This window comes from Monodon monoceros, unplaced genomic scaffold, assembly GCF_005190385.1.
Source record: "Monodon monoceros isolate NGI ecotype Baffin Bay Population unplaced genomic scaffold, NGI_Narwhal_1 Super_Scaffold_18, whole genome shotgun sequence".
Classification (NCBI taxonomy): domain Eukaryota; kingdom Metazoa; phylum Chordata; class Mammalia; order Artiodactyla; family Monodontidae; genus Monodon; species Monodon monoceros.
Window position 1 is genome coordinate 86,733,498 of NW_021703774.1, and position 27,975 is coordinate 86,761,472.

Here is a 27,975-nt window from a genome sequence, read left to right on the forward strand (position 1 = left end):
GGATTGGCAGACCCAGTGGGTTGGAGAAGTCCTTGGAGAAATGAGCTGTAAAGGTAGGAGGGTAGAGGTCAGAGACTTGCTTGCTTCAACTTAATTCTATGGAGCATGTGCAGTTGTTGGTAACGACAGGATCTTGGGCTGTGACCACAAGAGGACTTGAGCTAGGATGGGGCACAGATTATTGGAGATCAAGGAACCGAGAGGCTAGGCTATTGGAAGGACCATCTGCACAGATACTGATACGACCAAAAATGAAGATGGGAGTAGTATTGGACAGAGATATGGTAGGCCAGGAACTAAAATTCTCAAAGAATGAAGGGGAATGATCCATAAATTGTATATGCAAATTATTGATCTCAGGGATCTAGAATCTTCACAGAGCATTTGAGGGATGTTTTGAATTAGTCCTCAAACATATCTCCAGAAGGTTGCCACTTTTTGCCAGTTCGGCCAGTGGTGCTCTCTCTTCTTTTTTTTCTTACTTTCAGAAGGATTTATAGCCCAAATCTTTTATTTTATATTTTAAATGTATTAACTTGTATTTATGTCTTTATATCTCTGTTCAAATATAGAATCTTTACGGTAGAGAAAATAGTTTCTGCTTTTTTCTTGGTGTTCATAATACTGATTAACTTACAGTAATATTTATTGCTCATTGATGAAAAACTATTATATAGATTAGGATAAGTTGTGCTTAATTATTACCCCTCTCTTCTCTCCTGGTAGTATTTCATGGCACCATTAAAAAGATTTCTGACAGCAGCTGAATTTGATTCAGTATTCATCAACATTCCTGTAAGTAAAAACATGCTAGCTAAAATTGTGGTACACTTTGATAAAATCCTCGTTTTCTTATTGGGTCCCTCTTTGAACATTCTATTATAGTTTTAAAGAATTTTAACCCAATTTTCTGTCTCCTGAGTTCTTATAGTCTTATTTTCTGGAAATAACTAGTAAGTCATATTGTCGAGCAAAAGTCAGAATGTATGCTGAACGCAAAAGGATAAGGTTGATGTGTTATACTTAACTGCTTGTCACAACAAGGTAGTCTCAGTTAATCCCTGGTGTTACGGTCTCTTTCTCTTGTGGGAATCCCCTTCTGCCCCACTCCCTGCTCTATTGTTCTTTCAGCCCCCCAACTCCATCTTACAGACACTGTCCTGGCTCCATCTGTCTCCTTCACTTCCCTCCATTCCTACACTTCCTTGGCCTCTGCTTTTTGGTGTTTTCTTCTTCTGGTTGCATCAGCTTAAACTCCCATTTCTGAAATACACTGCTTCTTTATGATATAACAGTCTTTTATTTTTTTAATAAATAAATTTATTTACTTTTGGTTGTGTTGGGTTTTTGTTGCTGCGTGGGCCTTCTCTAGTTGCGTCGAGCGGGGTCTACTCTTCGTTGCGGTGTCCAGGCTTCTCACTGTGGTGGCTTGTCTTGTTGCGGAGCATGGGCTTTAGGCGCACAGGCTTCAGTACTTGTGGCACATGGGCTCGGTAGTTGTGGCTTGCAGGCTCTAGAGCGCAGGCTCAGTAGTTGTGGCACATGGGCTTAGTTGCTCCGCAGCATGTGGGATCTTCCTGGACCAGGGCTCGAACCTGTGTCCCCTGATCTTCCTGGACCAGGGCTTGAACCTGTGTCCCCTGCATTGACAGGTGGATTATTAACCACTGTGCCACCAGGGAAGCCTGATATAACAGTCTATTTTAATGGTAAGATGTGAGGAGCTTTTCTTCACATTTACATAGCATTTCAAATTTCAGAGTACCTTATTATCTAACAGTTCTAAAAGGATATTTACCCAAAAGCATAGAGGCAAGCCAAATGCAATACCATGTAAGGTCTTGCTAGGCAAGGTTCAAGTTCTTAGACCTCTAGAACTGGCCTCAGTTTTTTTTTTCCTTTAATATTTATTTATTTATTTATTTATTTTATTTATTTTGGCTGTGCTGGGTCTTCGTTGCGGCACACAGGACCTTTGTTGCGGCACGTGGGACCTTCGTTGCGACATGCAGACTTCTAGTTGTGGCATGCACGCGGGCTCTAGTTCCTTGACGGGGGTCAGACCCGGGCCCCCTGCATTTGGAGTGTAGAGTCTTACCCACTAGACCACCAGGGTAGTCCCTCAGTTTTCATATGTAGCTCTTATATACAGTATATAAGCTTTTATGTACCGGCTTGCTTGTATCACCTGTAAAGTCTCTAATATTTTGATTCCTTTATATTTAGTGTTGCTTTGCACCAGTTTAGCTATGGCATGTTGTCCTTGTAACTGATTTTGGCCAAATGAAGACATTCTTATTGATTTGTAACGTAGAAGGAAGAAAAAGATCCCAATATCAAATGAATATTTAGGATAAAACAAACCACACATTTTAGGAAGATGAGGATCTTGAACCACCTGAATACGCTCACTGTAACTTAGGACCCATTTGACAGTCCTTATTCTAATAGCTTTTCCATGCTCCTCAGAAAAGTGACAGGGACAACATATTCATGTTTCACTTAACACCTCCTAAGGAAGGGCATGCCCTGCATCAATGTGTGCTCCAAGGTACATGGGAAGAGATCCTGGGAGAATTGGCACCTTGATTCGGATCTCCTCATTTCCTGGCTGTGACATGTATTTTACTGTCTGACTGAAAATCACTTGCTTATCAGGAAAAATGTGAAATTCTATCTTTTGAGTTGCCCTAGTAAACTGCCTACTACAGTTTATTTGCTGCTTATTTATGACATTAGTTGGCTGGTTTCAAGTAATTTAGTCTGATTATTGTTAGCTTAGCTCCAGGACACCACTAATTGACCAAAGTACAAATCTACATTTTTATGTCTCGAGGACATGAATCATTACTTTATCCTGTCAGTAAAACATTAAGCACTTGGATAGTTTTATTTAAAAATTTAAAGTGATTATAAGATGAAACTGAACTGTACATATTTTTATACAAGGAATAAATTACCCTTTAATAACTAGAGAGAGAATTTCTTTTTCCACAGTCAGATCTGAAATTGCTATCTTCCATGAACATGGCCTGTCTTTCTCCCCCTCTCTCCCTCCCCTCCCCTCCCCTTCCCCTCCCCTTCCCCTTCTCTCTTTTCTCTTCTTTCCCCTCCTTTTTTTGCTCTTTACTGATGGTAGCAGGTTTATATATTGAGGGTATTCAGCATATCCTTGAATGGCAAGTCTGGCAGCAATAGGGATGCTGGGCTCCGGGTGATTTTTTTGGTTCTGATTCCTAATTTGCTTTGCGACTGTTTTCTTTTCTAAGGAACTTGTAAAAGTTCATCGGAACCTAGTGCAAGAGATTCATGATTCCATTGTAAATAAAAACGACCAGAACTTGTATCAAGTTTTCATTAACTACAAGGAAAGGTAACTTTTGGATTTTAAATTTTGTGGCTATTAGTTTGTAATTATAGTGAGGGTTAGTATTAAAATTGCTCATAAGTAGCTATTACTATGGTTCACTAAGATACTGTCTGGGCAATAATTAGAACATGGGACAGTTAATTTCTGGGTGGTGGTTGACCTCTATATGTGTATCAGGGAAAAAAAAAAAAGAAAAAGAAAAAAAGAAGGGTTCAGACTTTTGCATTGAAAACCAGAAGGTGCAGGTTCTGTCACTCTTGAGCACTGTAGACTTCAGGAAGTCATTTTAACTCTCTGAGCCTCCTTTTTTCCATCTGTAAATGTTAGGGATAGATTATCTGGTAAGTAGTGCTTTTTCCAACTCTAATACCTTATAATTCTGTATTTTGGAGTATTACATTCACAGCCAAAGTCAGTTTCCCTTTCTGAATTTGAAAAAAATCTTCTGATCAATTCACATGAATTAGAAGTACCAAGGAATTTTGCTTAAAATATAGTGCTCTCTTTTAAAATCAAGCACTATATTTCCTAGTACTAAGAAGTAGCTAATTAATTGCTTACATCAACATTAGATAAATATTAATGTAGTAGTTTTTTTGTTTTCCAGCAGAGGGCTAAAAGAAACAATAAATTAACTGGGCTCTTTGCAAAAATTGTATTACCCCAGAGATACCCTTCCTGAAGCAGGCTCAGACCCCATGCAATATGAGTTATCTCCCAGCCAGCACAGCTCAGCCCTCTCATTCCCACTTTTCAGATAATGTATTTTTCTTAATTAAAAAGGGGGAGGGAGTAGGAGGTTTATTAATGAGTAGAGTTGTAAGTAGTGATTACAGTGAAACAGTAGTAGAAAATAAAACTGTTCCTGAGTGAGCGTGAACAGTGTAAAAGTTGATCTCTAATAGAAACTTGAAGAGAAGTTTTTAATTTTGTTTTTGATTATTATATGCACTCAAACAATATTAACAGTCATTAAGCCAGTTTGTAAAATCTACCTGCTATAAAAACATGCATGGAATCAATCCCATTCAAATTTGGAAATTAAAAATAGTCATTTTCAATACTGTAAATATGAGTGACTTTCATTCTATAACTGTGTGTGTGGTGTGTCTTAAAAAGAAATGAGAAAGCTGAGGTTCAGAGAAATTATGAGTAATCTGCCCAGGGTTGCCTAGAAAGTAAGAGGTGCAGGATGAGTGAGATTTGCTTTGGTTATGCCTAATTGTGGTTTTAAATAGGTGAATTTCCTCTTCCACTTTATTCTTGCCTTTTTGTCCTCAGATTTTTTCCTCTCTCTCTTTTCCTTTCAGGTTGGTTATTTATGGGCAGTACTGCAGTGGAGTGGAGTTGGCCATCTCTAGTTTAGACTACATTTCTAAGACAAAAGAAGATGTCAAACTGAAATTAGAGGTGCCTGTTTATTTTTTGTGTGTATATGACAGAGTAAAATAAACTAAAAACAACATATTCTTTTCATGATCTCTGCAACAGCAAATTTCCATGAATTCTAAGTGTAATTTCATAAAATATTTTAATATATAGCTCTATAAAATAATAATGTGGCAGTAATAATAGCAGTAGTAAGATAGAAGATTTATGGCTTTTTTACATGCCTTATCTCATTAGATCCTCATGACTTTGTGAGATACATACAATTAATTTTTTTATCTTATGGTTAAGAAAGCCAGTGTTCAGAGAGATCATGAGTAATTTGCCCAGGGTAGTAAAAGGTACAGGATGAGTAAGATGTATGTGAGATAATATGTATGTAGATGTAAACTGTTTACTAAAAATATAAGATATTGGGACTTCCCTGGAGGTCCAGTGGTAAGACTCTGTGCTTCCAGTGTAGGGGGCGTGGGTTCGATCCCTGGTCAGGGAAATAAGATCCCACATGCTGCGTAGCACGGCCAAAAGATATTTAGGGGAAGACGTATAAAAAGGGCATGGAATATGTATAACTGATTCACTTTGTTATAAAGCAGAAACTAACACACCATTGTAAAGCAATTATACCCCAATAAAGATGTTAAAAAAAAAATAATAAAATAATAAAAAATAGAAAAAGGGCATGGATATTGCCCATAAGAAGGCAAGACAGGCACACATATGGTGAGATTAAGTAGTATGTGATAAGCACTCATAGCCAGGGCCCCATGAGTAAGACTGAGTGATCACTTCAGTATAGTTAGACTGTGGAAGATTTATCTGAAGAGGGAGCATTTGAGTTAGGTCACTGAAGAATGAGGTGAGTCTTGATAGATGAGAGTCCATGTAGGGCATTCTGGAAGAATTGGTATGTCTTGACCAGAAGGATCAGGAAAGTTTGAGAAATAGCAAGTAGGTTAGTATGAATAGAGCACATGGTAACAATGGAAAATAAGTCTGGAAACTGTGTTAGGTCATTTATTGTTTTGGTACATCTCCCCCCACCCCCACAAGAAGAGTTTGCACTTTCAAAAATCTTTTGAAAAACGATTATTTATATGTTATATGAATTGTCATCTCAAATATATTATCCACATGTATGGATCAGGTAGAGATGTGTCGTCAACTCTTCTGTGGGTGGCTTGGTTGGCTCTCTGATATCCTCCTTGCTGCTCTTTGTTGGGTTTAGCAGTGAAGTCGGGTGATGAACAGAGAAGAAGAGGTAGATGATTTGCAAATCAGAACCCCTTCACTGTTTAACATATCTGGTCTGATTTAATAAAATAATTCCCACAAAGGGGAGCTATTGGTGAGAAAATTTGCACATCAACAGACTACCAAGTAACTGTACTAATTCTATATCATGGATCCTTCTTTTTTACCTCTCACAATCCCTTGATGATGCGGATCTTATGGCTGGAGATGGTTTGAGTCACCACTAAGTGACATCCTTACAGCCTTGTTAGCCTAAAGGGCCCCTGCTCCTCTTTGGAGAGCAGAGCCTCGTAAGTCTAGAACTATAAGCCACCCTGACTCAAATTAAAACACGATGGTAAGATAAAAGTTAACAACTTACACAACGACTTCCTAATAGAGCTACCATTTAGGCAGCTTTTTTTTAAATAAAGATATATAATTCTGGTTCAAGAGAGGAGTCACAAAGTGGTCAATCAAACCTGCATTGTATTCTCCGCATTATTTGCATGTTACTCTCCCTTCTTTCAGACTCACTGTCAAAATCCTGCCCAGTGAGCATACTCTATAGTTTCTATAGTCACTGTAAGTCTTAGGGAAAGAGAGAGCCTCAGACTGAGTTTGAAAGGCTCAGGGTGAGGTGGTGCTGGTTGTGTTAACCGTGGGTCTGATTTGGAAGTATTTAACCAGATACTTACTATAAGCCCTCAACAAATAGTCTTTGCTGGAACTGTCTTCTGCAAGTCCCAGCATGATGGAGGGAAAGCTGCCTTATACTAGGTTTCTGCCTGCCTCCTTCATGTCTTCTGTTTTGTGGTTATTTTTATTCTTGATGATTTTTGTCTTTTTTTCACCCCTACTGTAGAACCAAGATAACATGGGGTGAAGGGTAATAGAGTCTCTTAACTTGTTCTCTAAGCTGGCTCATCCCTATTACATTTTCTTTTCTTTTCACTTAGAATTGGAGTTGAGGCTCAGCACTTGACTGGATGTTTGCAAGAATCATTTCTACCCTTTATTTGCTTTCAATACTAATAAGCATTTTACACTTCAGTCTCGGCCCCCTAATTGTAGCTAATGCCAGCGCTGTTAGTTTCTTTACTTCCTGAGCTTATAACTTAGAACTTGAAATAATTTTTTCCCCAACAGTTTTACACTGACTTCCATAACATAACAAAGTAAATTTTAAATGTATAACATTTCTGTTCTTAACACTATGTTAAGATGGCATAACATAAGAAGTGTAAGATACAACCTCAATTTCCAAGGAACTTAAAATGCAGCTGGGAAGATGAGACCCATTCATTACAATAATATTAACAGTTTGACCTCCTATTTGAGACCCATGATCCAGAACTCGCTATAATCTGTGGAAGCAAGAAATCATTTGAAATAGTTATCTGTCCAGTGAACCCCAGCAACTGACAAGATGTGAGCTAACATGTCAGGATGTGTCACCAGTTCTTGTTTGAAAGCTGTAGGCAAGCACTCATTAACTCAATATGGTCATCGGAGCTAATGGTATTTGTTTCTATAGCTCCTGATAATATAATATATCCTTCCATGTGCTGGAAAAGCTAAGTGTGGGCAAAAGGGAAACTAAAGAGTATTTTCTTGAATACAACCCCTTCCATGAACTGGAAAATTCCTTGGTCTTGGTTATGTAATTGTCTGAGGATTTTGGACTTAGGTTGCTCACAAATAAAAATACCTTTATGACACCTTATTGTTTTTTTTTTTGGATGATACCATGAATATTTGAGAAACAGTAAGATCAGAAAAGCAATTTGTTCAAGGTCACACAGACAAGAATTGCCAAACTTGATTTAAATTCAGGCTTTGACACTGCAAATTCAAAGTACTTTCCTCAAAGTCATAGTTAATGTCAATAGAGTGAACCCGTCAATGCTATTTTTTGATAAACTTGTAAGAAAGGAGATTGTGAGATTAAAAAAATAAAATCTGAGGCTTTGAAAACTTTGAATCCTGTAGTGGGTTTATACTTTAGCAAATTTTGGGAGTCAGTCATTCCATTTCATTCATTACAACAAATGTTTAGTCAGTAAATACTAGATTCTTAAGAGATGTAAAAGACATATTGGGGAAGATATTATACATATACATATACAACAATAATTAAGAGACCCACAAGGCACAGAGAGACAGCACAATTTTGATTGGGACTATTACTAACAGCCTTGAAGTATAGTTCTTCAAGAGGATGATGAATTTTGCTGGGAACTAGTCCAAGCACATGGCAGTTGGAGAGAACCGAATGAACCAAGGCATGATGGTGGGGAGGGAATATAGTGGGTTTGATTAATGGGGCTTGTTCTTGATGCCTGGTCCACAGGCCTGCTTGGGGAGACTGGTGAAAGGTTAAGTGGTAAGTGGGGGGAAGATGCTGGAGGACCACTAGAGAAAATAATTTTCGTGTGTAAAATAGTTCTACATATTTATTCTTATTTGGAGTTGAAATGCTACAAGCTTTGTTTGTTTCTTTTGGTTGTTAACTGACGATACTTCCTATTTTTAAGAAAGAAGGATTGTTAAGGAAAATAGCAAAATATTTATTGTATAATAGGAGTTTTGCTTATGGCGTTTGCATCCTTTAATGTTTGTATTATGACTCCTTTTGCTAAAACTAAAACAGTTCAATTTAAAAAAAATTTCTTTAGGAATGTTCTAAAAGAGCAAATAATGGGAAATTTACTCTTCGAGATTTGCTTGTGGTTCCTATGCAGCGTGTTTTAAAGTATCACCTTCTCCTTCAGGTATGTAATTTAAAACTGTTTGTTTATTTGTTCATTCATTAATTCAACACAATATTAATGAAGCATCAACTAAGCTGCAGAAACTTTTTGTTTGGAGCCCTATCCCCTTACAGTTTTCAATTATGAGGATACCTAAGTGGGAAATAACAGAACAGCTGGAAATTTTTTCTTCCTTTTAAGCAAAGATAATTCTGTATCTTTCACACAGTCACATTTTGAGTTCTTCAAACAGAACTGGCTCCAAAAAAATTAAAAAATTTAAAAACAAGGCAAAACAAATACAAATATCCCTTCAACCAAGTCTTCTGTCATTAGCAGTAATCATTTATTAGAATCTCAGTGTTGCAATACACTTGAATTTTGACAGGTTAATTGTGTTAGAATTTGTGCCTTATAACCATAAATGAAAGAGAATTGTGTCACACTCCGTGTTACTTTCTGCTATACTAAATTATAATAAGACTGCATTTATTTTGAAGTGATTCTTGTTATAACCCCAAAGCTTATGGTTTCCACGGTTAGTCTTCTAATGAGGGTGGAGAATCTTATAAATTTAACTTGATAGCTGTACCAGGAGACTCATTAGTTCTGCTCCAAAGAAATGTCTTACTGTATTAGTCTATCAGCTTTGCTGATGCTTGTGAAATGCCATTTTAAAAAGATCTACTACCTGTATGTGAAATATAATTCTGAGTTTGCTGTGCTTTATACATCTTGTATATTAAATTTCTTGAACTGTAACTGCAAAATTATTAGTCATTTCTATTTTCTACTGAGAAATCAGAAAAATTCAAACCCTGATGATTCCTTACAAATGCGTTAAAACATTTATGAGACCTAAACTCAAAGCAACTTAATCAAATTGCATTTTATGAAAAAATAATAAGGAAGACTTAGGCAGTCAATTTCTGAGACATCATGAAACTAAAAACATGTCCAAAAGAAGATAATAATTTATCTTGTAACTTTAGTATAGTCAAATATTGATTGAAGAATTTAAAAGTTGCAGTTTTCAAGAAATATCTATTTTCTTCATTACTCAGCCATAAAAAGAAATGAAATTGAGTTATTTGTAGTGAGGTGGATGGACCTAGAGTCTGTCATACAGAGTGAAGTAAGAAAGAGAAAAAACAAATACCATATGCTAACACATACATATGGAATCTAAAAAAAAAAAATGGTTCTGACGAACCTAGGGGCAGGACAGGAATAAAGATGCAGATGTAGAGAATGGACTTGACCACATGGCAAGGGGGAAGGGTAAGGTGGGACGAAGTGAGAGAGTGGCATGGACATATATGCACTACCAAATGTAAAATAGACAGCTGTAGGAAGCAGCTGCATTGCACAGGGAGCAGCTCCCTGCTTCGTGACCACCTAAAGGGGTGGGATAGGGAAGGTGGGAGGGAGATGCAAGAGGGAGGGGATATGGGGATATATGTATGCATGTAGCTGATTCACTTTGTTATACAGCAGAAACTAACACAACATTGTAAAGCAATTATACTCCAATAAAGATGTTTAAAAAAAAAGATTTTAAGCAGACTTATAAAAGTATAAAATATGACCTTACCTTTTGGAAAGTCAGTGAACTTTTTCTGCTCATTTCTCTTGGGTTGTTTGATATTTTAAATTTCAAAAGTATATTTAGTTCCATGATGATTTTTTAAAATAGGAAAAGTTTTATCTGGGATACCACACTTAGATAAAAATTCTAGAAATGTTTTTCCATTTCAAAATAGTGTAGAGTAGAATTAATTTGTCTTCTGTTTAGAAATGTGTTAAATGTGGTATGAATTTGAATATTTTCTACTTACTACTGTATTTTAGTGGGTAAATCATTTCTGAAATGCCTTATGATTTGAAATCACGGATTTATAAAATTAAAATATTTTATAGTGGGGGGTTTGAAACTTTGAGAATACTGTTATTATTTAATAGAGGAAAAGTAAAAATAGAAACAAAAGAGTATCACTCTGACAAGTTTATTATACTTAACAGATTTGATACCTGTAGGTTCTGTTTACAACTAGAAACACTACTGGTATTGAATTCAGCAAAGATTTTTTTAAAAATTTATTTATTTTAGGCTGCATTGGGTCTTCCTTGTTGCACGCGGGCTTTCTCTAGTTGCGGCTACTCTTCATTGCAGTGCGCAGGCTTCTCATTGCAGTGGCTTCTCTTGTTGTGGAGCATGGGCTCTAGGCACTCGGGCTTCAGTAATTGTGGCACTCGGGCTCTAGAGCGCAGGCTCAGTAGTTGTGGCGCACGGGCTTAGTTGCTCCGCGGCACGTGGGATCTTCCCGGACCAAGGCTCAAACCTGTGTCCCCTGCATTGGCAGGTGGATTCTTAACCACTGGGCTGCCCCTCAGCAAAGATTTCTGAATGGATCCTATGAGCTGCATACAGTGTGAGTCTCTCAACAATGTAAAACAGCCGCCCTCACACTGATAAAGTTCACTGTTTTATTGGGGAAAATGAAATGTAATCTGCCAAGTACAACATGACGTGATAAGTATGCAGAAGGTACAGAGGTGGTACAAATAAAGACTTAGTTAATTATGGCTTGAGAAGAGGCCTCTGTCATAGCAGGCTTCACAGAGGAGTGTTTCTTGAGTTGGGCTTTGAAGGAAGAATGACGGTTTGACAGGTGGATCAGAGAGCAAGGGCTTCCTAGGAGAGAAAGCATCATGCCTAATGGGATCAGATATTAGAACGTTATTTTGAGAATTGCAATTAACTTAGTAGAAGTAGGGCATAGGTTGTCTGAGAGGAAGTGGAGAGAGTAGTTGGGAGAGGTTTGCAGAATTCAGATCATGAAGCATCTGCGAGGTATGTGTGACAACCTGAAGCTTTTGTGAACCTCCCAGAAGTCTAAGTAACAGGATCTGATTTACATTTAGAGATTTAACTCTGATGTCAATCGAGGGACTAGATTGTAGCAAGGAAAGACTGCAAGTCAGAAGATGAATCAGAAGCCTATTACAGTCACCCATTTGAAAGAGAGCAGGGACTCGAACCGAGGTAGTGCCAGTGGAGGAGGTTTCAAGGGGAAGGGTCAAAGTTAACACAAACAGAACATAGTGAGAGAGAGGGAGGAGTCAGGGGCACCTTTGAGGTTTTGGCTTAAGTGATGGAGGTGCCCTCATTCAGTAAAACATAAACAGGAACAAGAGTAGGGGTGCAGGTGAAGGTGCATGAAGTGTGGACATGCTGTATTTCAGGGGCTTGCGAGAAACCCAGGTAGAACGATTTAATAGGACATATGAGTCTGGGACTCAGGCGTGAATTCTGGGTTGAGCACATTCATTTGAGGGTGACTGTCACATTAGGTGATAGGCGATGTTATGGCAATGGTTGTGATAGAATTCACAGAGTATGTAACGTAAGGATAACAGAAGACTAAGGTGAACATCTAGGGAATAATAACTCATTTCTAAGGTGCAAAGAAAGAAGAAAGTATGAAAGACAAATGAATAGGCAACATTTAAGATGAACTAACAAAAATAACAGCAACAAACAGAAGAGGCTGATGTCCCTGAGGCCAAAGGAGAGATGGAGTTGTCAGAATCCAAAGCCATAGAGAAGCCAAGTTTGATAACAAGTGAAAAGTATCAGTTCAGGGACTTCCCTGGTGGTCCAGTGGATAAGACTCCAACGCTTCCAATGCAGGGGGCGCGGGTTCGATCCCTGGTCGGGGAACTAAGATTCCACATGCCATGTGGCACAGCCAAAAAAAGAAAAAAGTATCAGTTCAGTTGTCAAGGAGGGGAATCTTTCTTAACATCTGGCAAGAGTGTCAGTGTGATGGTGGGGGATAGAATTCATGTTCAACTTTGAAAGGAAAACCTTTCTGACCATTGTCTCATGTCCTTTTGATATCTATTTGGTCTTCTTACAGTTTGAAATTTTTGATGAAAACAGAGCCTAGTTAAATCAGATTTATCACATTATGGTGAGAATAATGATAAAAATGGTTTATTTGTAAAATGTTTTCTTATGTGTTGGTTTTAATTTGATGAAAGTAGTACTAAAATGTATCTTCCAAATAGGAGCTGGTCAAACATACCACTGATCCGATGGAGAAGGCAAATTTGAAACTGGCTCTTGATGCGATGAAGGTTAGACGAATGCAGCATTAACTTGTTTGTATTTCTAATTCTTGCCTAAAAACAATAGAGTATAAACTGTTAATACATATGCATGATATGCTAATAGATGTTATTATAAGTATTTGCATAGGTTTGTTTTTGGAGGGGAGAGCTGGATATTTTTAACTGAAATCAGTATCCTTGCATGGATTTAATTGTTGGACAAAAACATAAAACCAAGAGGTATATTAAAATAACTTTCAGTATTTATGAAAGTATGACAATTTCCATAACTACCAGGAATGATTTAATAGAATGGTTTTGTTTCACATTCTTTTTATGGTTGCTAGTAGAAACCTATTGGCTTGTGCAAGCAGCAGTTTAGCTGATGACCTCAGAACACTGGTGTGACTTATTTTTCTCAAGTGAGGATGTCAGCCAGGTTTACCTTTTTGGATGCTGTGTACCAGTACAAGTGATCAGTCTGGGTTTCTATTTCAGGTAAATCTGAAAATCAAGCACTAGAAGTAGGTGAAGGCAGGCTTTTTGAACATATTGGGGAATCTGTAAAACCCCGATTTCCACGCTATGCTGGACTTTTTGAAAGAAATAATATTTGTCCCTAGCTTAAAACATACACAAATATTTGTTGTCAAAACAAAATGCCAGTGTGACTCTGCCCAGAGCAGTGCATAATTACTTCTCTGTGTCCTTGTGCCAGTTTCAGTGTTAGCTCTGTGTTTAGCTGACTTTAGTACCCTGTCAGGGAACAGCCCATCATTATTTATTATTATAAAAAAAAATCGTATCAAGTTTCCAATTTTTTTAAAGAAATCGTTTATAGATATATCCTATGAAAAGTCGGGCTTTCATTTAGAACAAAGTTAGGAACTGCTTTTGCCTGAGTTCTGTTCCTGCTGTTGCAGATAAATATAAGAGGGTAGGGAAAAAAGAAAACCCAGAAAACAGGAAAAATCTGGAGCACATATCATAAAAATAGCTAGTTACAGTATGGAAAGATTAGCTAATGTTTCCTCAAATTTGAGAAAAGACATTTTAAAATAGGTGAAGGCACATGGAGAAACAGGGCCAGCATTATTTGTGCCCTTTAGCTCATTTTCACGCTCCCTGGTTTCTCTCCTCTCCTTCACTTCCCTTTATTAACTCTTTGAAATTGACCTGGCTTCCCTGACTGAACCCTCTCAGGAGCTAAGATGCTTAACTGGATGCAGACAACAGACCTGCTAGATTCATTGTCTAACTTTTAGTTACTTTTTTCTCCCGGCTAATCCTTCATGATTGCCCTTATTCTAACCCAAGTTCAAGTGTGATTCTCTCAAGGTCAGTGTTTAGAATTTACACGCTCCCGACCTGGTTTCCTTTTTGTTGCTCTGCATGGCAGGATATTTTGTTTGTTTCTGTGTTTGATCCTTACTCTTCTCAGGGGTGTGGTAAATGACAAGGCTTCAGTCTTCCCAGCTGTACTCCAGACAGTTTTAAATTGCTTTTGAGATGCAGCTTCGATTAGGTATTCATTTTATTGTCATTGAAAAGTTATAGTGGTAACTTTCTACCATTAATGAAATTAATGACGTGTTTTCTTTCAAACAGTGCTCATCTCTTGCCTAATCTTATCTTGCCTTCTTTTTCTCCCCTTCTCTTTATTCTTTAGGACTTGGCACAATATGTGAATGAAGTGAAAAGAGATAATGAGACCCTTCGTGAAATTAAACAGTTTCAGCTATCTATAGAAAATTTGGTATGTAATTATCATTCCATCCAGCTCCCCTAACCCACAAATTGGGGGATGTTCTAGCAGTTGTTTTTGAAAAAAAAATAGTTTACCTTCAAGTTTCTGTTGTTCTAGGTTTTTTCCGACTTCTGTTTGGCAGCATCCACGGGGATGAACGTTCAGTGGCACCTGTGATACATCATCGTCCAGGGACTTTCTGCCACTGCTTGTCCCTGTCACTTTAATCGCACTGTGATGCCTCTCCCTGCAGCAGTCCCAATTCTAAACATTGGAGTCCATTCTTTTTTTCTTTTCCTTCCCTCACCCCCATACGTAACCATGGTGGAGTCCCGTTAATTTATTCATTTTATGTATGTTTACTGGGTGACTGCTGTGTGCCAGACGTTTTGCTTGGGGCCGGGGCTGTAACTATGAACAACGTGTTCTCATGGTTGAGGAGACAGTAAAAAGAGAGTCTAAAAATGCTCTCTCTATTGAGATGAACGCTGTGGACAGGTTGCTGTAACAGAGGATAGTGAGGGGAGTCCTGGTTTAGATAAGGTGCTCAGAAAAAGTCCTTCTGAGACATTTGTCGTCTGAACCTGAAGGATGAGAAGAAGCCAAGTGGCACAAAGGTCTGCAGGGAGAAGATTCCCGGCAGAAGCCATAGCAAGTGAGATGCCCTGAAATGGGCAAGAGCCAGGGCTGTTCAAGGAGCAGCAAGACAAGAGAGGCTGGAAATTGAGAGTGAAAGGAAGAAGGGTGGGCTCTGAAGTGGGGGAGTGGGGGCAGGAGAACTACACACCACAGCCTTGGAGGGCAAGGCGCTGAGTTGGGATTTTGTAGTGATTGCAGTAGGAAGCTAGTGAACGGTTCTTACCAGAGGGTTTCACAGTCTGATTTAAGTGTTGTGAAAACCCTTTCATCAGGCAGACCAGTCAGCAAATCATTGAGGTCATTTCAAGAGAGATGATGGAGGCTTGGATAAAGCTGTGGGGAGAGAAAACAGATAAATGAATAGATTTAAGATGCTTTTCTTGGTAGAGCAATTTTATTGCTTCTTTCTCTGAAACGTCTTTGGTCTGTCTTTCTTTCCACACATACAGCTACTTCTCCTTTTCAGGACCTCATCTGCCACCTTTCCAATCACAGTAGCCTCTGGTTACCTCTTCACATAGTTGCGTTTATAGTTCTGCCTTTGATTATAATCTTGTCAAAGCCTAGAATATCTTTTTTCATTATTTCCTATCAAATTTCTTCAAGGTCCAATTTTAAAAAAATTCTTTCCCTAATCTGAAAGAATCCCTAATTCCTTCTCTTTGTAATTCCATAGCACATTGCCTGGACAGCTGTATTTTTTTTATATTGTGGTAAAATACATATAAAACATTAAATTTGCCATTTTTAACTGTACAGTTTTGTGATGTTAGATACATTCATATTGTGCAGCTGTCACCACCATCCATCTCCAGAACTCTTTTCATCTTGCAAGACTGAAGCTCTCCACCTATTAAACACTAACTCTTCATTCCCCCTTCCTCCCAGCCCCTGGCAACCACCGTTCTACTTTCTGTCTTTATGAATTATTGGATATCAATACTTATCACATTTTTGTTTGCAAATATTTTCTACCGTTCTGTGAGTTGCCTTTTCACTCTGTTAATAGTGTTATTTGTGCAAAATTTTAAATTTTGATGAAGTCCACCTTATCGATCTTTTCTTTTGTTGCCTGTGCTTTTGGTGTCCTATCTAAAAAATCATTACTGAATCCAATGTCATAAACCTTTTCCCCTATGTTTTCTTCTAAAAGTTTTGTAGTTTTAACTCTTTGATCCATTTTGAGTTAATTTTTGGAAACAGTATAAGGTAAGGGTCCAACTTCATTCTTCTGCCTGTGCATATCCAGTTTCCCCAGCACCCTTTGTTAAAAAGCCTCTCCTATCCCCCACTGAATTGGTCTTGGCACTCTTGTCAAAAATCATTTGACCATATATGTGAAGGCTTATTTCTGGATGTTCTGTTGTATTACATTGGTTTAGAAGTCTGTGTTTATGCCAGTTCTACACTGTTTGGATTACCATAGTTTTGTAATAAGTTTTGAAATCAGGATGTGTGAGATCCCAGCTTTGTTCTTTTTTATGATCGTTTTACCTATTAAGGGTCCCTTGCGATTCCATTTGGGTTTTAGGATGGAGTTTTCTGCTTCTGCAAAAAATACAGATAAGAAACATTTATTTTTATACTTTCTTGTAGTACAGTAAATTAATTACATATCTTTTTTTATTAGAACGTAATCTCATAGATGTTAGTGATATTTTCAGTCAGTTCTTTTTCCTTTAGCACCTTGTAGAGTAGGTGTTCATAAATACTTAAAACTTTTTATTTTCTGTCTCTGGGGAAATGACTCACTATTTTTAATCATCCAGTCAGAAATTTTCATTCTTAAGATCTTAGCTCAGGGAAGCCATCCTTGACTCCCTAGACCAAATTAAGTCCCCCAGATATGCATGCTTCCTCTGCTCTTCCATCACGGCAACCACATGTTTGTAATTATATTCTTCTGTGAATATTTGTTCCCCCACTGAGCAGTATGTTTCATGAGGGCAGAGTCTATGTCATTTTGTCCTGTACCTAGTGGCTAGCACACAGTGGATGCTCAGTAAGTATTAGTTGTTGTAACTTCCTTGTGATTTGCATTTTTCCAATTAATTCTCTCTTTTGGTAGCTAACTTCTCCGTTAGAGGTGTAAGCAAAATCAATTAATGTCTTCAGTATGCCTCCTGGGATGACCAAGGACAGGCTATTTTTGAAAGTGTATCGTACAGACCTGAGCTTTTTAGAATAAGTGTGTTAAGAGATAAAATGATAAAAGTTCTTATAAGATAGTTGTGCCTAGCAAATATCCTCAGTAATGTTCATTTCTGTTTTTATGTGATTATGAAAAGCTGAGACATGCACATTTTATATTTTAGAACCAACCAGTTTTGCTTTTTGGACGACCTCAGGGAGATGGTGAAATTCGAATAACCACTCTAGACAAGCATACAAAACAAGAAAGGTGAGAAGGATCAGTACTTATTTTCAAAATAAGTTATTAGGATCAGGAGATTGTGAAAATCTTAAAAACAGTTCCTCCAGGACAAAGGAGTGAAATAAAGGAATAAAAACAAGGGGTCAGATCGATCTGTGGTTTTTTAGTTTCTCATATAGATATGTTAGGTATTCCCCTCTTTGTTCTGGTATCTGTTGATTTGCCTAAGTTTGAGTTCTTAAGAAGGAATAGACAAATATAGAATGTCAGCTAGAGTAAAAAAAGTACACATTAAGATGAGAGTAGCAATAAAGCAATAATAGACAACTACTATAAAAACACAATTGTTTAATTTAATTTTATTTTTTGGTATGCATTTTAGAAGAACTAAAAACAGTACAACATGTCCTAAGCAGGAAGTCCAAGTGAAGGCCATTTAGTGAGATTTTCTCGAGGGAAATTTGTAGGTGCAGTCCTTAAAGATTAGTTGAGCTAATTATGTGGTAAACTGATTTATTTAGTTGAAATGGCCATTTTCTGGAAACTTTGGAAACTAGAAAGTCAACCAGTAGGGGGCAGCATCAGCTCTTGCTTCCACCTTGATACCCAGGCTCTAAAGTTAGCTCCCAGGAGACACACATCCTTTTAGCCTCTCCGGGAAAATAGGCTTTGAAAGTGATGCAAGTAATAGAGCTACGTGAATGTCTCATTATTATTGTTTTAAAAAAACGTATGCGTGTTAATCACTGAGAGTTTTCGAAAAGATACAAATATTGGTATTGGATGATAGGATTATAAGGTCTGTTTTTTTCCCCCAATTACATTGCTTTTAGTAAGATAGAAGAGAAATATCAACATGTAAATTTAACCATAACTTCTGTAGCTTACACTTGGGTCATGTACCACTCAATTTGTGTTTTAGGTTGTCCATTAAGTCCCAAGGAGCAACATGCAGGGTAAAAGCGCAGGTTCCACAAGTAGACCCAAGAGTGAATCCTGCTGTGCATCCACTGGCAGTGTAACCCTGAGAAAACGAGCTAACTTCTCTGAGCCTCAGCTTCCTCCCAAGTAAAATGAATATGATAATAATATGTACCTCAGGAGATGGCCCTGGGGATTTAAATTGAGTCATCTTTGTGGAAGGGGTGAACGCTTCTCAAGACAATCTGTCTCCTAGTAACATCAGTAGGAGTTAACTGCTATTGTTGTCATTAATATTATTCCATAAACGTTTAGCTTTTAAACAGGAAGAAAGAAAGTACTAGCTCACGAACAACACTTTAGGGCTTCATCGTTCCTGACAGTAACTGCAGTGTGCATATTGTTCTCATTATAATTTTGCCTAGTTTTTAACTGTGAAAACTGAGGCACAGCAGGGTGATTCATTTAGTAAAGGGCAGTGCCAGGACACACAGTTCATTCTTTCAATGTGCACACTACCTTTGTCTTTAACTCCCGGGATAAATTAAATTTTATCTGAGAAGAATTAATACACATGCTTCCAAACCGTTTAAATAAATCCCTCTCTCTCTCTCTCTCTCTCTCTCTCTCAGGCATATCTTCTTATTTGATTTGGCAGTGATTGTATGTAAAAGGAAAGGTGATAACTATGAAATGAAGGAAATAATAGATCTTCAGCAGTACAAAATAGCCAACAATCCTACAACTGATAAAGAAAATAAAAAGGTAAATTCTTGGAAATGAATAACTGTAATTTACTCATAACTTTGACTATTCAAGGAAAGTATGCTAATACATTAATGTGAGAGGCCGCTTATCCATCCAGGTGTTTTTGTTTCTAGAGATTAATTAGAAGCAAGCCTCTGTGAGAAATAATTGGGACAGTGCCACAGGTGATAATGATCACCTCTAATGCCCTAATGATCAAGGCAGCAAAATGCACTTGGCATAGCAATTGTTCTAGATATGAAGTTGACCACAGTAGTGTTGATTGTTCACAGTTTGTCTGATGATAATGTTATGGGTGGTTTGTGGATGATTATGGTGGTGTGTTAGTGTATTTGCAAACATGATGTTATTAATCAATGATACCTATTAACCTGAGGAATATTGATTTTAACAGTGGTCTTATGGCTTCTACCTCATCCATATCCAAGGACAAAATGGGTTAGAATTTTATTGCAAAACAAAAGATTTAAAGAAAAAGTGGCTGGAACAGTTTGAAATGGCTTTGTGAGTATTTCTACTTTTAAAAGTGCTTTTTTCTACTGCATAAGTTTCTTATGAACAATGAACTACCAATAAACATACTCTAATATTTGTAGCATGTGTACAGAGGCTGTGAAAACACTTTGCTCTGAGCATGAGTGCTGTGCTACGAGGCTGTCAGCTTGATGACATTGGTCTCCTGGGAGAGATGTTTTGGTGAATTTCTTCAAGAAAAAGAAAGAGGGAGCTCTAACCTTCTGTTTGACTTTCTTCTCATGGGCATATTTTAATTCTTTAGCTTTTAGCAGCCCCCGAAAATATTAATTATTCTAATGATAGACTTTTAATGTAATTGCCATGTTTTATATATATCTTTAAATTAAGTAGAAATACTCCCAAACACATACACACACGTACATACATACATGCAAATATCTTATTTTTAATAGAAAGATTGATTTGTTCCTCCTGTTTGTTTTTAACTCATTTATTGTTTGAATTCTGGGTAAATTCCTTGACGTATTCAATAAATGCTTTCAGGGCTTGACTTCTCTCAGTGTTTTTTCCTTTTATTAAAGTGGAAACTCAACAAAGAGGTGGGAAATAAATCAGACATGTTCAAAAAGGAATGCATACAGAGACGTGATTACACAAGGACGTGTCATTATAGGAGTTTCTTTTCAGTTTTGAGGTTCATGGATTAAAAAGTGTATAATGACCCTTGTTATGGAAACATATAGGTCACCCTGAAATTGAAACTGTTAGCAAAAGGTGAAATTAAGAAAAAACACTTCTGTGATTTGCTTCATATGTATTCTAGCATTATTTGCCTTTTGCAGACAAACTCTATCAGATCTTTTGTTTGCTTTCTCCTTTGCTTTGTTTTTGGAAATGCTCATGTTAATATAAAATGGAAATAGGATTAGAATATTTTATTGTAGTTCTGAGGGGAGAAAAATAGAGATTTTCCTTAGATTATTTTCTCTAACACTTTGAGGCATCCGATTGTGCAGCTAAAATAGTTTTAAGCTTATAGACAATTCTGGGTTCAGCAATAACCCCAGCCATGGACTGGCTGCATAGTCTTAGCCAATTTGTTTAACCTCTCAGAGCCTCAGTTTCCTCCTCTAAAATAGGGATAATGATATTTTGAATTCCAGATATATGTGTCAAGCAGAATGGTGGCCAGATAGTACAAAAGCAATGATATGGTATTGAATTGTAAGAGGTATCTGTTGTTATCACTATTATTAATATTGTTTTGTATTTAGGATCCTAATATACCTATAGGGACTTATAAATTCAGAGGACATCTTCCAGTATACTATTGTAGTTTTTAAAATTTATTGTTATTGATTATAATAATTAAAAGACCTTAGTAGTTGTATGCATCAATAAAATGGCTATTCTACAGGGACCTTTTTGGTTTGGGTCACAAGTGAGGAAGTTGGTGACCTCCGCCCACCCAGTCTCTGATGAATTGTGGGCTACATCATAAACCTAGTGTGCTGTTGTCGTGAGGTTTCAAGCGATAGGCAATATTTGGACTTGAGCAGTTGGGATTGGAGTGACAGGATGCTGGGGTTGCTGATAATATGCAAAGGCAGAGCTGATCTCACACCTTTGCTCTTGTGGGAAGGATGCTGGGCTGGTATTTTCTTACGGGTTCTGTTCATATGATCCTTACATGAGTGAAGGAATTTCTGCAGAGGAGGGAAGTTAAATTTGTTGTCCAGAGTAGGTGGGCTCCTTGGACTGTATCGATAGGTGCATCACTTAATATTCTGTTCACTTGCCATAAATCAAACAGCTAAACTCTGGATGCAAGAGACTCAACAAAATGGATGCTTATCTCTCGTTTTCATGGAAGAGAATCTGGGGTAGGTAGACAGGGGGGGGGTGGGTTGGGCTCTCTGGGGTGTTGCCAGGAACCCAGGCTCAGATCTTCCTGCTCTGCCAGTGTCAGCATGGCTTCTGTCCTCAAGGTTGGTCACATGTTGTCCGAGATAGCTGCTGGAGCTCTAGCTATATAATCTACATTCTAGGCAGCAGAAGGTGATCCTCATTTTTAAGGATTCTTTGCAGAAATGCTACAACTTCTGTTACATAATACTGACCAGAACTTAGTCATGTGGCCACACCTGACAAGGGAGCCAAGAAATGCCATCTTCATTCTGGGCAGGATTATGCTTGGCTACGAATCAAGGTTCTCCTATTATGGAAGAAAGGAGAAATGGGTAGCTGTATGCAGCTATCAGTCGCTGCCTTATAGGTATATACATAAGGGAAGAGTGTGGGTAGCTTTAAATTGTTCCATCACAGGAAAGATGGCTGCACCACACACAGGGAAACTGGCTGGGGTTCTTCATCTTTGAGCCTTATCCAAGCACCTCAACAATGTAATTAAACATCCATTAAACTCTGTTTGTATCTTAGAGTTCCACTGACTTGCCCATGCAGATGGCGAGAGGGTGGAAGTATCCTTTTTTGAGAATTGCTCAAAGTCAAAGTTGAGGGCTTCTTTAAGCAGGGATTATGCCATGTATGGCATGTAAATTAAAATTAGGCAAAATAAAAGTAGGATTTTATTCGAGCATCAGAATATCCCATTATTTTATTTCCTCCTTTCTCTTTTGAAGCTTGTTATGCAGGAAAGTCCTGCTTCCAGCTTTGTAAGACAGGTCTTGCTTGTCTTGTGCTCAGGAAAGTAGAATAATCTAAGTCCTGAAGCTTAAGACTTTGCCTGTGGCTCAAATTTTGCTATTTTATCCACTATTTAAAGTTCAAGTACTCTTAGTCTATAAGCCATAGAGAAAAAGAAAACTGAGAAATCCTGCAGCATTCATGACAATACATGATAAACAGTAAGCCTTGTGTCTCGCCACAGACCAGCTTCTTCCAGTCTCTTTGGCATTAACAGGGGCCCTGTAGGTCCCCCTAGAGCATTCTGGAGTGTCACTTTAAGGACCTTTGAAAAGGAAAGGGAGGCATTGGTGGGAGGGGGGCAGGAAATCAAGGGAGGTGATATTTTAAGACTGACGAAATGCTTGCCAGTTCTATTTACAGAAGATGGCAATTCTGCTGTTTATAGGATGGTTGGATCATTTTTATTTTAAAAAATTTGCAAATCACCTTTAAGGAGTTTAGAATACTGCTCTTAATTTAGACTATTATAATGGACCATAGAAAAGCATGAATACCAATAAACAGTAAGTATCCGGTAAACTCAAATCTCCCCAGAGGTGACCTAAATCTCAGCCTCTGTCCTTCCCAAGCACACCCCCATCCCCACTCAGTAGCCCTATTCTCTGACCTTCTTTGGCCATAGCCACTTCCAGCATTATCTGCATTGGATCACATAAACTTGGCAAACCTCCGGAAGAAAGGCTTCACAGAGAGAAAAGCAGCAGTGACCCACTTGGATAGGGGAGGAAGAAGGATGTCTTCTTTTCTTTTTTCCCTGTGAGAAGAAGTGGTAGCAGGACTGATTGCTCTGAGGTTGTTAGAACAGTTTTTGAGCCAAATAATGTTCAAGAGCTGTAGTTCTGGGGATCCCACTCTAAATAATATATTTATATCTTTAAAAGCCTAATTGATACACATTATTTACTCTTATTTATTTTCAAAAGGGCTTTTTGTTCCTGTTTCCCACAATTCCATTTAGTTATCTGTGAAATAGGATGGGAAATGTTATTTTATTAGCTTAGGCTAGTTTTCATAATGACGTTGGAAAGTGTGGATGTGAACATTGCCTGTAGCAATGTTCAGAATATTGTTAGGAAGCTATGGATGTGTTTCCCCCAAATCCCTTAAATCAAGTGTTTTTAATGTTTTCTCCTATTAGATTTAAATTGATAAACATGTCATACCCATTTTATAGCTCAGGAAACTAGCAGTGGCAGGAGTATTTCAGCACATTTGTACAAGTTCAGTGCTATAACATTTACAATAGAGTTCAGGATCTTAGTTCCCAGCAATTTTTTTAACCAGGAGGGTGCTAAAATAAGCACCTGGACTCAAATCCTGTTATCTAAAACTGAAATCAGGTTTCTTTTTTTCACTGTGACTAGGACCTGGAGGATCAGACAGTGTCCTTAAGTTTTCTAGAAATAAGTCAGAGTTGGGTAAAATAAAGAAATTGAGTAATAGAATAATACGATTTTTAAAAGGAAAAGTTAGAGAAAGAAAAAGTAGAACAGGGGCAGAAAAGCATTGCGTATGGTAGCAAGTGGCAGGTTTTGAACCAGCCTCTGTAGTATTTATTGAAGGGAACTGAAAGGCCCTTTTGCCTGGAATTTCTTCTGACTGACTTCACCCAATTCTTGAAATTCTAACATTTTATATTTACTCCCTTGAATAAAGAAAGCCCCCTTGAAGATGCATATACCATTATTACCACACCAAGATTTCTTCACTGTGTGCCACATGCCAGGAACAGTGCCACATGGCTTACCTAAGGAAAAATAGCGTAGAGACCATTAACGTCTGCTAAAATACGAGCCCAGCATATATTGTTAGCTGCTAAGACTAGTGGGAGTGGGGAGAAGACAAAGAAAAGGGGGTATGGAAATTCTAGAGCTGGGGAGGGGCTCTGGGACCAGGCTGCCTTGTCATCTGGAGGGGCAGCCCCTGAGCTTCGTTCCCTAGGATGAACCCCTGAAAAGAAGCGCTCTCCAAGTGGGGTGAGGCAGGGGCGGGAATGCAGCCATGAAACTTCACAAATCACGTTTAATCTGAGCCACAGTGTATCTTTCTAATTTATTCCCCATTTACTTCCAGAAGGAATTTGAGGTCACTCACCATAGAAAGCACACATGCCACAGAATTAAAAAGAAAAATTTAAATAATCAGAGGTCAAACAGAACAATGTTTCAAAGCATTCTCCGCAGACTCAGGCTCCACTAGATAAGAACGTTTTCTTGAAATTCGCCTCCTGGAGTTTGAATATGAAAGCAAAGAGTATGTTTTTCACATTTTAAATATAAAATTATATTTTATCCAATATAATTTGTTTTAATTTAAAGGTATTTCTCAGAGATTCTGAATACCAGAAGGGTAATTATCAGAGGAAATTGCATTTATTCTCCCAATATTTACTAAGCATTTGCTTTGTTGCCAGACACTGTTGGAAGCCCTGGCTATATAGCACTGAGGGAGCTATTGCAATTGAATTTAATTTCTGTAGCTTCTAAATATAATAGCGTTCAGTTAATATGTAGTGGATTGTATTTCAAGACTGAACTCTTGATATTTCTATGAAAATAGTCTCTTCCTCCCAATCCCATCTATTCAAGTGTAATTAGATGGAGGGCCAAGATTTGCCTTTTCCCTCCACATGGAATCAGTTTCTCACCAGTCTCTGCAGATTAAATCTGACCACTTGCTTGTAATCTTCACCCTCACCTCCCTGGTTTAAGCCTTCCACATCTCTGATTAGCTTCTGCATTCCCTGCCCCCTCCATTCTTCAAGAAGCATCCAGGGTGATCTGCTGTGTCCTGTCCTACTTAAGACCTTTGTTGGCTATTTACTGCACTCCGTATAATATCAAAATTCTTACCAGGACCTCAGAAGGCCCTGCATGGTTTTATCCCACCCATCTCTTCAGCCACATCACACACCTGTTTGCCGTAGTTAGATTGAGTGCATTTCAGTTTTTGGAGAATATGCACAGGCCTCAGGCATTCAACCGTGAGCTTTCCTTACCAGGATGGTCTTTCCTCTTGCTCCTTGGGTAGCTGGTTCTTTATCCTACTGATCTTGACTTTAGATATCACTTTGTGAGCGAGATCTCTCCTGACCACTATGCTAAATGAGTAACCTCACTTCCCTAGTATTCTCTCACAATTGTAATTATATGGCCAGACAAAAATTATCCAAGTAGCTAGATTGAACTATTGAATACATAGATAATGTTGGGAGAAGGGAAAAAGAAAGCTTCATGGGTCTGGGAATGCAAAGAAAGTTTTGGGTTTTGGTATGAGTGAGGCTCTGGAATAGCTATGGGGTCTGAGGGGTTTGGAAAGGGGAAAAGGGACTTTTGAAATGCATTTCTGTAGAGTCTGAATTATATTCCTTTTGATGTCCTTTGAAATGTTAAGTAAAGAATGAAATTGCTGTTTGGTTATTTGGTTGACCTATATGTACCTTTAATGCCCCAAGACCGAGCTGCCTGGGCCCTTGGATTGAGGGCATTACCATTAGATCTAGCTGTCTATTTCATGGCTATTCTCCCAGTAGGCTAAAAACACCAGGAGGACAGGGATCTTGTCAATGCTATTCACATGCATGATCAATCCTAGCACAGTGCCTGGCACATAGTAGATAATCATATTTTTATTATAAATCTGAAATTCTCTAAGTTTTCTGACAATAAGGTCAATTAAAAAAAAGATGAATTAAGAAATTCTTACTGTCTCACAAAATAATACAACAGTCCTTGAGGGAAAGAAACTTTCACTAGTATGATAAGAAGGCTTTATAATGTGGATCCTTAAGTAAGAGATACAGAAAAACATGTTCTCCACGAGCAGCATTAGATGTTTTTGAAGTTCTAGAAGTTGATGTCATATATTATTATTTTTCTTAAATTATCCCTCAAAAATGAGGTTGCAATTTTTTAAAGGCGTTTTTGTAGACACCTACCTGATGCTCCCAGGTTATGTTTCTTTTTGTCCATCTAGGTATGTTTCTTTTGGGCAGTCTTACTCGATGCTTAGATGAACTTAGAAAACCAAGCAGGATGGCTAATTTTCACATCACCTAGATTCTTTCAAGTAATATTGATCTAATCTATACTTCTGCTAAAAACTACAGAACAATATGCAAATCATGGACCTCCTTGCCTCTAGAAGATGTAGGGGATATAGAACTTAGACTGGTTCTAAGGTCTGAGATGCTCAAAGCCACCTACTTCCTCATATTTCTCTCTGTCCACACTCCCGATTCCTGACCTGCTCAATTTTTTTCCGCCTGTCAGACTCAGAAGAGCGGCTCTGCTTCTTCTCTGTTTTGCCCCTGAAGTCCAATCACTGTCTACATGTTGTGATACTGATGGGCGTCACAAGGGAGACTCATTTCACGTGCCTGTTCCCTCTCCCATTTCCCTGGTCTCCTTAACACCCTCAGTGGCACCTGGAGTGTGACCCTCCCCACCGTATGTTGCTCCCTGCAGTGGACCAGGACCTGACCTCACTGTTTCTCCTCTGGGGGGGGCTAGTCAGGCCAGAGAGAGGGTGCCTCCCCTAGCCATCCCGGGATTTGGAGGGATAAAGCTGTGTTGTGTTACCCATCAATTCAGGGTTAAAAAATCTGGTGAGTGTCTCAAGAGAAGTGGTCCTTGTTGTTGTTTGATGAGAGACCCATGTTTATGATATCCAAGGTTTGGCAACAGATTTGACATTCTATTGTGCAAATTTAAAAGACTGACTTTATGAGACTTTCCTGGTGGTCCAGTGGCTAAGACTCTATGCTCCCAATGCAGGGGGCCCAGGTTCAATCCCTGGTCAGGGAACTAGATCCCACATGCATGCCTCAACTAAGGGTTCACATGCTGCAACTAAAGATCCCGCATGCTGCAACTAAAGATCCTGTACACGGCAATGAAGACCTGTGTGCCGCAGCTAAGACCTGGCACAGCTAAATAAATAAGTAAGTAAGTACATAAATAAATAAAAAAAATAGACTGACTTTATTTATATTTTTGCCTAGATGGAGATTCCCCCAATATCTACATGAAGCTAAATCAGAGAATTCTATAGCAAGCCCAAACTACTGCTGCTCTGGCTACTACTGCCACTACTACTAGGATAATGGTACTACTGCTTCTCTCTCCTCCTCCTTTCCCTTCCTCTCCCTCCTCTTGTTTGCTTTCTTCATTAGGAGATCCATTGGGATCTTCTCAAATATGTAAATAAGTACCTGTTGAGACTGTGAATTTCATCTCTTAGAACAGGGTCCAGAAAGTAAACATTTTCAGCTTTGTGGACCCTATGGTCTCTGTCACAACTACTCAGGTCTATCATAGTAAGAATACTGCCATAGATAATACATAAATGAGTGAGTGTGGTATATTCCAGTAAGATAGGCTGTGGGCTGTGGCTAGCGACCCTTGTCTTACAGCAGAGAGATGATGATTCAGGCCTAGGGAATGTAGTGAGTATGTGTTGCCACAAAAGGATCTCAGCT

At 38.3% G+C, this 27,975-nt stretch overlaps 1 protein-coding gene across 2 annotated transcripts in view; it reads left to right on the forward strand.

Annotated features, from left to right (window-relative positions):
- VAV3 (vav guanine nucleotide exchange factor 3) overlaps nucleotides 1–27,975 on the forward strand; it is a 398,245-nt gene that overhangs the window by 187,582 nt on the left and 182,688 nt on the right. For both annotated transcript variants that reach the window (XM_029227383.1, XM_029227384.1), the window contains exons 7-15: nucleotides 727–795; nucleotides 3,270–3,373; nucleotides 4,681–4,780; nucleotides 8,671–8,766; nucleotides 12,820–12,888; nucleotides 14,531–14,617; nucleotides 17,563–17,648; nucleotides 19,175–19,307; nucleotides 19,705–19,814. In XM_029227383.1, the coding sequence (XP_029083216.1) occupies nucleotides 727–795; nucleotides 3,270–3,373; nucleotides 4,681–4,780; nucleotides 8,671–8,766; nucleotides 12,820–12,888; nucleotides 14,531–14,617; nucleotides 17,563–17,648; nucleotides 19,175–19,307; nucleotides 19,705–19,814 (854 nt within the window). The remainder of the gene's footprint in view (nucleotides 1–726; nucleotides 796–3,269; nucleotides 3,374–4,680; nucleotides 4,781–8,670; nucleotides 8,767–12,819; nucleotides 12,889–14,530; nucleotides 14,618–17,562; nucleotides 17,649–19,174; nucleotides 19,308–19,704; nucleotides 19,815–27,975) is intronic.